Raw genomic sequence first — 10,344 nt, forward strand, 5'->3', positions numbered from 1 at the left:
TTCAGACATGCCGTGGTTTGAATGGTGAACTTGAATTGCACTAAGAATGCAGCCTGATGGAGAGAAAGGACTCCAGAGTGGGCAGTGAAGAGCTGGGCTCATACAAGCACTCCACAGAAGCTAGGCAGGTACCAAATCCCAGGGCAGCCATCCTCCCCTGAGGGCTGGCGAGCCTCAGGTGGGTTAGGGAGGCATTAAATGCCTGCTGTCCCTCAGCCCTGGAGCATCATCCTCTGCCCAGAGGCAGTGAACCTGGGAGTCAGGTGGATCTGAGGGCCCCCTGCTCCATCCAGCTAGAGTCTTCTCCCAGCCTTCTACAAGCTGGCCATCCACTCCCAAATGGGGTGGGGAAGCGGGGTGCAGTGCAGCTGGGCCCTGGCTCTGTCATGCCCTACTCTGGCCATTGCTTCTACCTCAGAATCATCTGTGCTCAGGTATAAAGTGTCCCTGGTGTGCCAGAATACTAGCAGCAGCCCCCTGAGCACTATCGGGGTTGTCACCTACTACATGGCTGGGGTGTGTTGGGCCTAGACCTTGCAGTATGATTTTCAGGGGCACCTAGAGCTAGCTGCTTCAGAGAACAGATGGGCCAGGAGCCAGGCATTGGCCTCAGCTCTGTGGGTGAAGTCGTGTGGCTGACCTCATACCCCTTTGACTGCCGATGGCAGCTCAGGGCAGCAGACGCCCCTGTTGAGAGGGAGTGCTTGGCTGTGGCAGGCATCTGTGAGCCTCTAAAACATGGTCACTATGGGTTTCCTTCCAATAGAGTTTTTTGAGCTCATTTCCAAAGCTCAGAGCAACAGAGCCGATGACCAGCGTGGGCTGCTAAGGAAGGAAGACCTGGTGTTGCCCGAGTTTCTTCGCTTACCTTCTGGTTCCTCAGAACTCGCCCTGTCCAGCCCGGCCCCGGCCAAGGGCTTTAGCAAGAGAGCTGTTCCAGGCCATGGCAAGGAAGGAGCAGCCCAGACTGAGGAGAGCTGTAGTGACAGCCCAGCAACTAGTCCTGGCTCGGCCCACAGCCCCAGCTCAGCCTACAGCCCTGGCTCCACCCACAGCCCCAGCTCCGCCTATAGCCCCCCTGGGCCTCATGGGACCACCGCACCTGGGCAGAAGTCTGCAGGGCCCTCCTGTATTCCCACCGTGCAGGAGGGTACCACACAGGTCTGGAGGAGGCTGTCGCCAGAAGCAGAGGCTGGGGGCATCCAGACTGTGGAGGACGAACAGGTGGCCGACTTAACCTTGATGGGGGAGGGGGACATCAGCAGCCCCAACAGCACGCTGCTGCCACCACCCCCCAGTTCCCAGGACACATCGGAACTTCCAAGACCAGGTATCTCCAGGTTCTGACCCTGCATCCTTGATCTGTCCTGCTCGCTGCCCACAGCCTGCTCCAGTCCATGTTTAATAAAGGGAACACTGAAGCAGGAGGCCCCCGGCCATCACTTCTGCATAGTGAGATGCTCTGAGAGATGGCCTCCTTCTCGGTGGTATTTATGGGGCCTTCTTTGCCTTTTCTGAAAGGAGAGCCGGTGGCAGCCAAGGTCCAGGTCCCGGGGGGTGGGGTAGACCGTCACTGTAGCTCCTTCCTGTACACACACCATGTTGAGCTGCTCCTGTGAAGGTGCTAGGGGAACAGGAACCCACATCCAGTGATGCCCTGTGCGGGGTCAGGGCTCTGAGAGTGCGGGTGTTACCTGTAAAACCTGCATTGCTGCCATTTTAGTGTTTTGGTCTCAAGATGGAAAAAAAATAGTATTTGTCTTTAGCAAACCAAGGGCTCTGTGTTGACAAGGACCAGAGTTCTTGATGTCGGCCCCTCTGTGGCCAGCCAGGACTTCGCTGACCACCCTCCACAGACCAGCCAATGGGCTAGGCTCTGGGCAGTCACTACTGCTTCTGTGGTATTTGCAGGCTAGCCTCAGATGTGTCCATGCATTTCTCTGGGTGGGAGTATGAAGTTCAGTGTGTGTGGAGGGATCAGAAACATGGCCTGGTGGCAGAGATGCCACCCCACTTCACATGCCTGATCTTATACTACAGTGGCAGGGGCTTCCAGGAGCCCCAGTGTATGGTGTCCCGCGATGGCGGCGAAGAGCCTTTGGGTGCATGTTTCCAAATGTTCCTGTCTAACTCCTCAGCAGTGATCTGCGTCAGGCAACATGTGTGCCCATCTAGGCCCTGCTTCCTGGGCCAGGGTGCCTCAGGGTTGGGTCTTTTCGGGCCTCAATGCATGTTCCATGTACTTGCTCATGTCTGGGCACTTGGGAGGGCCCTGCCCTGTAGGGTGGGCTCCATAGCCCCTGCCTGGCAGGGATGCTATGCGTGGGGAAGAGCAAGGAGCCGCGGTGTCCCCACATGCATGCTTGGGCACTTGTCAAGCCGTACCCTCCTCTCCTCTTCTGGAGCGGCCTGTTTGCAGTTTCTCTCTGTGTTCTGCCTCTATTCTTCCAAGAGTAATAAACTCTAGAGCTCATCACTTGACTGGCTTAAAACTCCTTTCTTCCTCATTTGAAAATGTGTTTTCACTTTAGGAAAGTTTAGATTGAACTTATTTCTAGGGAAATATTGCACATTTGAAGGAATTAAATGGATTTACTTTAATGTACTGACTTATAAATAGAGACTATTCATGCCGCAAAGTCCAAGACGTCCCTCTTACATGCCTGCTACACCCAACTGCAGGACCGGAACAGCTGTCCCCAGGGGAGCAGGTTTGAAAGTGGGGACCCCATTCTGCTTACCAGCAGGGTCTTCCCCACCTCAAATCCAAGGTCTCTGCAGCTGCCTCCTGTGCCCAGTGTCTGGGCACTTCCGGGACAGACGTGACGGAGTGGAGGGCCTGGGATTTGTTCCTCAACCTGGGAGCCAGGCTGCTCCCCTCTGGATCCGCCGAGGAGCCTCTTTCCTCTGTTCAGACTAGCTACAGCTCTGATGTTGGAGCTGGGTCTGTGCTGCATCTGGGGTGTGAGCTGGTGCTGTAGAAAACCAGTTTGTGTGGTTTATCCACAGGGGCCACAGGCAGTGGCACCCAGTATGATGCATGGCTGGTGGCCTTTGCTGGCATGTTCTGGATGTGCTCATGGGGGGAAGGACAGGGGTGGTACCAGACATTGTAGGAAGCCAGTCCCTTGTGCCCAAGGAGATAGAGACCCAGACCCTTGAGCTCTGTCCTAGAAGTGATGGCCGTAGGAAAGGGAACTTTGGCTACAGCCCATTGGTTTGTGGCTTCCACCAGCCTCTCCCCAGTGTCACTAGACAGCTATAGGTACTGATGGCTTGCTCTGTCTTCTGGAAGCAGTGGCTCCAGTGTGCTGGAGAAGACCTCAAGCTGAGGTCCCACTATGCACCTATGTTTCCAAATACCCCAGCTTGGTTCTCTGGACCAGGCTGTTATAGGGCTTCTCTACATGGGAGGATACGGTACCTCCTGAGGCTGCTCCAGGTGATGGAGGAGGCTGTCTGTAGGGGTGCCCTCAGACACACAGCAGGTCCTCTGGCTCACTGAGCAGGGGTGATCCTACTGACCGCCACTTGCTGCTCTCAGGCTTTGAAGGCCCTACTCCCACCCAGCTACTCTCACGATTCTGACAACTGCTGTGAAATTTTTAATGAGAAAGACATGGAGATTTGGCCAGGCCTAGAGGTCTCCCCACCCTACCCCATAGCCACTCTGGGTACTTGCAGAGGCTCAGGAACCATCAGTTGCCAGATGAGCCAGGCTAGCCCTTCTAAGCCCTCCTGGACTTTCTCCTGACACATGAGATGGCAATGGCAAATAAAAGAAATATCTGAGTCCTCCTGACATTCTGAGTACTTGGGTGGACATGCATGAGCACACGTGCTTGCTATGTGTCTGCAGTGTGTGACTCTTATGTGCTTGACATGTATCTGTAGAGAATGAGTGAGTGAGTGTGTGTGTCTTTATGCTTTATTTTGTGTGTGTTTGTATCTTGACACAGAAAACTCAAAAATGCCAAAGTCCCTTTGTGATGGGAAAGCAGATGAGTGTCCCCAGCACCGGAGGCCCTCCCTTTACTGTCCCCTTGGCAGAATGTTCTGTTCTCGATTTTCTGGAGGGTGCAGGGCCTCCCAGGCTGGTGCTAGCACGTCTAAGGATGTCTTCTCATGCGGGGGCGGGGGGCGTTGTTTGGTCTTTTTGAGACAGGGTCTCCCTGAAGCCCCAGCTGGCCTGGAACTTGCTATGTAGACCAGGCTGGCCTCGAACTCACAGAGATCCAACCTGCCTCTGCCTCCCAAGTGCTTGGATTAAAGGTGTGCACCTTCACGCCCTGCTGCAGTTGTTTTGAGTCATTCCTGTCCACCCTCTGAGCTTTGTCCATTTGGTGGCCAGCCAACACACTGGGAGCTGGAGAGGGTGTCTGGAGGGGGTGTCTGTCTGGAGGAGGGTCAGTGCGAGTCAGCAGCTCTAGTTCTGCTGCAGTGTCTCCACACATCTGAAAGGGTGTTGGGGTTCTGCCCTAAGGGATTCCTTGTCCCAAGGAGGAAGGAAGGTTGCAGGACGGAGCCGTGGCAATGGGGTCTGAGGTTAGAGAACAGTCTCTTGCAGTGACCATGGTGAGAACCCCCCACACTCAGCACACTTAGGGTACACATAGTCAACAGTAATGTAGGAATACAGGGTCAGCTGTGGAGCCTTGGGGGTGGGCATTTAGGTCCCTCTGCAGGGACTGGGCTCTTCAGTTGTCCCTCTCTTCAGTGGCTGGATTCAGGTGCTACTACCCCACCTGCCTTCCTGAGGTTTCTGCATCTGCCTGACCTTATCCTCATCCTCTGCAGGCCCCACCCATTGTAGCTACTTGGCAGCACAGCCACTGCAGGCCAGGCTCAGGGTATTGGCTGAGAATAGATCCGTGAACCCCTCCCAGCCCATTGGGGGAAGGCCTGGTTCCTGAGGGCATTTGGCCAGTCTGAGTTCCCTGCTCTGCTCAACTTTAACAGCAGGTCCCCAGTGGCCCCTCCCCAAGAAACACAAATGTCAGGTCAGAGCTACCGTGAGTCCTAATGGGAGGGGCCCTCACATAGCCATCTAGGGACTGGGTCCCTGACCTGGTGGCCTTGGCTGTCAGAGACCCCAAAAGTGCTTGTTAGGTCACACAGTGGCTCTCTGGGAGCCTGTGGCTCAGTTCTCCACAGGACTGTCCACATTCTTGCTCATCCAGCAGGGGTGGCTGAGGCTAAGGACAAAGTTTTGAGACTTACCTCCTCCCACTGGAAATGGAGACAGACATCAGGACTACTGCCCCCGTGTGGCCTGAGCTCCCAGAGCCTGCAATGCTGACCTTCCCACCTAGCTTGGGTGCTTCCCCTGGTCCTGATGGTGTCACACTTCCTGAGGTCAGGGTGAGGACACACAGCCTGTCTGACTCTAGTTCCATTCAGACTGTCTGTGGGAGGTAACTCCTCCTTGGCAAGTCCCATCCAATCACATCCATAGGGCCCCTGGGGTCTTTCCCAGGTCTGCAAGGAAATGTGGCAGGTCCCCTGAAAGCCCAGGCCTCATGAGGCACAGATGCAGCTCAGACCTCATCACCCTGGGACTGACGCTCAGGCTTGCCAAGGCGCCAAGGAGTCATCTGCTAGGGGCACATCCTGGCACCAGGCCTTTCCCAGCAGTTGGTGCCAAGTGGATCTCAGTCCCCTGCTGCTGCTCAGAGACCTTACCCCAGATCCCAGGTGTGAATTGTAACAGCCTCACCTAGCTGTTCCCACCTCAGTTCCCTCACCCCACAACCTGACCTGCTCCACCCCACCCTTCGAGCACAGGCCTTCTCTAGCCCTGCTGGCCACTTCATCCTCTTGCGGAACCATCCCTAAGGTGCACAGGCATGCTAGTCTTTCTAACTGCCACTCTCTGGACTTCTGTTCCCTGTGTACCAATGTGCCCTGCTGGGTTGTGTTAACCCAGGGAATGTACATCCATAGACTCAAGGCCCAGGAGGTATTTGCTGAGTGAGGAACTTTAATCCAGCCCAGCTTATCACAGTCCTGATCCTCGATTAGGGTCTTTGTGGAGGCAGGCAGTGACCAAGAGTCACCAGCCAGAAGCAGGGCTAAGTAGTTCTCTCCCAATGGGAACCTGGAGCTGTCAGGCCCTGTGCATGGCCAAGGGTAGGGCCCTCGTCTCTGGTCCTCTCTTTGCCCCTTCTTCCATGTTTTCCTGCATGTGCAGTTCAGTTGTGACCAGGTCTGTGTCCCCTCAAGCTTTCAGGGGGCTTGGCAGGGGGTAGCAGGGCCAGGCAGTACAGACAATTCTGAGCAAGTATGGTGGCAGAGGAATGGGCAGTGTCCCTGCTCTGTGGGGACAGGCAGGGCAGAGGGATGGTGGACATCTGAGGCTGGACCCTGAGGGAAGGGCTGGGAAGCAGCTGAGGGCCAAGCCCCCAACCTAACCTAGCTATAGGGTATGGACCCTTGAGGATGGGGAGGGGCAGACCTAGCCCAGAACTAGCAGTGGTAGCCAGGTCAAAGAATGTCCCCAGGTGAATGAAGAGGACGCCAGAGAGGTGCCTGACGCTAGTGCTGATTGATGGGCAAAAGAAGGCTTCCAGGCTCCCAAAGACGAACCCAGGTGGTTCTGTCTCAGGCTCCAGCAGAGCCCCCATCCAAGTGGACCTGCAGGATATGTTATCCAAGGGCCAGTGTGCCGGAAAAGAAGGGGCCATGGGTGGCCCAAAGGGCAGGAAATGAGTTACTGGCACAGCCTTGGTCTGGGTGCTTGAGAGTTCGGGCAGAGGGCCCAAGGGAGCTGGTTCCAGGAGTGATACCAGGCCAGGCCTCTAGAAATGTGTGAGCTTTGCAGGCTTTGTACAGTGGTTCCTGGGGCTCAGGGAAGGGGGGTCCTCTGAGTTGTTCCTAGCCTAGGGAGCTCTGCAGAGGCTTAGAAGTGACTGGATTTGGCACACAGGCCTATGGCTGAGTCATTGGCTAGGACTGCTACATTCTCAGAGCAAGTCTGAGCTGGGCAGGCAGGAAGTGTTGTACTGATGCCCCTCCTGTGGATGCACTTCCTTTGCCCCTGGAAGAGCTGCCCTGTCCCCTGTGGGTGCACAGGTCTGTGGAAGATTGGAGGACTCTATCTTCCCAAGTGTCCATGCAGGGCTAACAGGGAGAGCAGGCCTCTCATGCTGGGGCAGGGTGGGGGGGGTCACATTGCAGAGCCTAATGGCATTCTATGTGAATGTCCCGCTGGTGCCCAGTGGTTAGGGACTGGCCTTGCCTCTACACATGGCCATCTTGCTACTCTTGGAGCCAGGAGGACTGGGTGACAAGCACAGGACAGGTGGAGGTGAGGCTGGATCCAGCAGGAATTAGCAAAACGTTCGCTGAGTGACTGAGGGCAGATTGGGAGAAGCTTGCAGTCTTGGCCATGCCATGTGCTGGGTGCCCTGGTGCTGACTCACCAGGTGAGCCTCTGTGGCTGCTTGATTTGTCAAAGGCAACAAGCTGGGTACCCTCTGTGCACGGGCCTGAGCTTGCTCCGTGAAGCCTCATGAAAGGCACTTCTAGAAGCTTGGGGCTGAGGGTAAGGTGAGTGCAAAGGGTCAGGGGGCCTTAGGGTTCACAGAATAGCCAGGCCAGCAAGACACCCAAGCCTTTGTGGCCATATCAGAAGCCTTGGGTTCATGGGTGGGGGGAGGTGAGGGGACAAAGTTTTCAACTTCAGTGGCAAGTCCTCTCTGTTACATTGGGGAAATTGAGTCTGGGGACAGTTGGTGTAGTGTGACCCCATGTCCTGGGTTCTCATGGTTTGGGAGTGGGACTGTCTCTCTAAGTCTGTCCACTGTGGCTCTGGCAGGAATAGCCCTACCTTGCCTATGAGCTCCTGGAGATTCAGGGGAAGCAGGACTCTTCCCCTCAGAACACACCCCACAGTCCCCTAATCTGTCTATAGTGGGGAGGTGGGGTGTCCAGGAGCTCCCCCAGTGGGGTGGCCCTAGTGGCCCTGCTCTCCTCTAGCTAAGTGCTTAAGACAGCTACATGCAGGAAATTGAGGCCTGTCCCAAGTGGAGCCACTCAAACCCCTGCTGACTAGTACTGGGCTCTGCCCCACTCCCCCGACTCCAAAGTGAATGATGTCTGCAATGGCTATATACAGCCACCCAGACAAAGCAGGACTGTCCTGGGGTGAGGGCTTCTAAATCCATCTTCATGTCTAGAAGCTTCCAAGGTAGTTTTGAGGCAACTGGGGGTGGGGTGATGGGGTAAAGTTGAAACCATAGGTGGTAAAGAGAGCACAGAGGGGCATCATGGCATGATGATGGGGCAATAGGCAGGCCACAGGGGAGGGGTGGGTGGCTGTAGGTATTAGTGACATGTGGGAAAGAGTCACAGGGCAGTCTGGACCCACAGGAGTTGATAAAGATGAAGATGACCCCAGGCCACTAGGGAGAGAATGGGGGCCAGGGCATCTGAAAGTTGAACTGGGCTGGGAGGTCTGTTGGGGAGGTGACTCCCCACCCAGGGTCACCAGGCTCTGAGAGATGATGGACAGCCCTCTAGAGGAATTAGGGAATTGGCAATGGCTACAGACAGAGGTAGATAATCAGGGGACTTTAGCAGGTGACCTGGTCTTGCTTCTGGGGGCAAGGAAGGGACCGTGGGAAGGTCTGAGTGGGAGATTCTTACAGAGAGTTTCCCCCACCCTGCTTTCTAGGAGGCTGACAGGACCCCAGGGTGCACCTACCCCTCTGTGCTGTCCTGGAGCCCTCTCAACTGCCTAACCCAACACTGGACGCACTCACCCCTCCCTGATTACAGCCTTGCCCAGGGGACAGCCGGCATCCTCATTGAGAACTGGGCAGGAGAGGTGTCCAAGCTGTCACCTGAGAGGATGAGGGAGGCTAGCCAAGCAGGGCTGGGGACAGATGTCCCACGCCAAGGGAACAGTAAGGGCCAAGTACTCCAGGCAGGCAGGCAGAAGGGGCTGCGAGGCCTGCAGTTGGTTAGATGTACCCTAGTGGGGGAAATTCCAAGTGGGTCTCTTGAAAAGCCCTGTGACAGGAGGGACTAGGGCTGAGGACTGCCTAGGGCAACTCAGTTCCTCTGTTGGGTCCCTCACTGATTCTTTCAGAAGAACCTCCCAGCTGGGGCTGTGTGGAGCTGCCTGCCGTCAGTGGCACCCATCATGCAGTAGCTGGTTAGGAAAGGGTTCTACAGAGCTGCCTCCCCACCCTGGAGGTGTGAACAGTTGAGTGCTCTTTGACCTACGCAGCCCCTCTACCCAGGCTCAGTCACCTCTGGAGTAGATTTGGAGTATTTTGGTGTCTGTGCAGGGTTACTGGGATGGGTTCTGGAAGCCTAGGGCTGGGCCAGGCAGGTGATGGCCTCTCTTCTCCCTGTGACAGGGGGCAGGGTCCAAGGCAGCCGAAGCTTCCCGGTCAACAGGATCATCGATGTGGACCTTGTTGCTGGAATAACACCAGGGTGGGGAGGCAGCATCCTGGGGGTGCGACTGGGTCCCAGGAGGGTAAGGGCTGATGGGCCCCTGATGTCAAATGGCCCTGGCCTGAGACCTCCCCCAGGTGAGCCCACCAAGCCCAAGACCAGTACCCATCATGCCACCTTTGTGTGAAATTGTACTTCTGACCCCCAACCCTACTGCTCCGGCCCGGCCTGGCCTGGCCTCCATGCCCACATGGGCGCTACAGAGGAGACTTGTGATTTCTTGGGACAGCAGGGGCCTGGCTTTCAATGAGTCCTTGGGAGTCCTAGAGGAGCCACCTTGGCCACAATACCCTCAGGAGCCAAACCAGGAGCTGAAGGGACATCTTTGTCATGGGGCTGGTGTTAGACATCCCCACAGCAACCCCTGAATACCCCTTGGCATTTACACTTTGCTCAATAAAGCGTTTTTCTTGAGGACCTGCCACATGTTGCCTCATGCTGAGTGCTGATGTCACATACTGCCCTCTGGGAGATGGTCCCAGGAGAAGAAAGAGGCCCAGGGACAAAATAGCATGTGGTGTGAAGTCAGGGGCAGCATGAGGAGAGGATGACTTGATTCCTGGGAGCTGAAGGTCAGAATCCTTTCCCACCATCAGATTTATGGCTCTAGGCCCAGCCCTGTGATGACCAGGCCAAGCCCCTGGCCTTGTCCGTTCACACTGTCCCTCAGATCATCTTGGGTCCCTTGACATCTACCCCCCTCTGTCTCATCCCTACGGTGGCCACTGATGAGGGCAGGGCTTGGTTTTGGAGCTGTATTTGGCTGGTCACTGTGGTCTCATTCCTGTGCGCTGTCCTATGGCCCAGCAGGGCCCTCTTCTCATTGTCCCATCACTGTATTCTAGTCTTATTCTGGGAGGGTCTCTAGAGAGGGGCCAT

At 55.9% G+C, this 10,344-nt stretch overlaps 1 protein-coding gene across 5 annotated transcripts in view; it reads left to right on the plus strand.

Annotated features, from left to right (window-relative positions):
* Nucleotides 1-9,882, plus strand: part of Rgs12 (regulator of G protein signaling 12) — a 132,513-nt gene extending 122,631 nt beyond the window's left edge. For 3 of the 5 annotated variants that reach the window (XM_008841873.3, XM_029567662.1, XM_008841872.3), the window contains 2 exons: nucleotides 767-1,330; nucleotides 9,366-9,882. In XM_008841873.3, coding sequence (XP_008840095.2) covers nucleotides 767-1,330; nucleotides 9,366-9,592 — 791 coding nt within the window. In that variant the 3' untranslated portion in view covers nucleotides 9,593-9,882. Of the gene's footprint in view, nucleotides 1-766; nucleotides 2,482-9,365 lie in introns of those variants that run through there. The other 2 variants (XM_029567660.1, XM_029567661.1) reach the window with 2 other exon arrangements.
* Nucleotides 9,883-10,344: the final 462 nt, after the last annotated feature.

Source organism: Nannospalax galili, unplaced genomic scaffold, assembly GCF_000622305.1.
Source record: "Nannospalax galili isolate Female #2095 unplaced genomic scaffold, S.galili_v1.0 scaffold101, whole genome shotgun sequence".
Lineage (NCBI taxonomy): Eukaryota > Metazoa > Chordata > Mammalia > Rodentia > Spalacidae > Nannospalax > Nannospalax galili.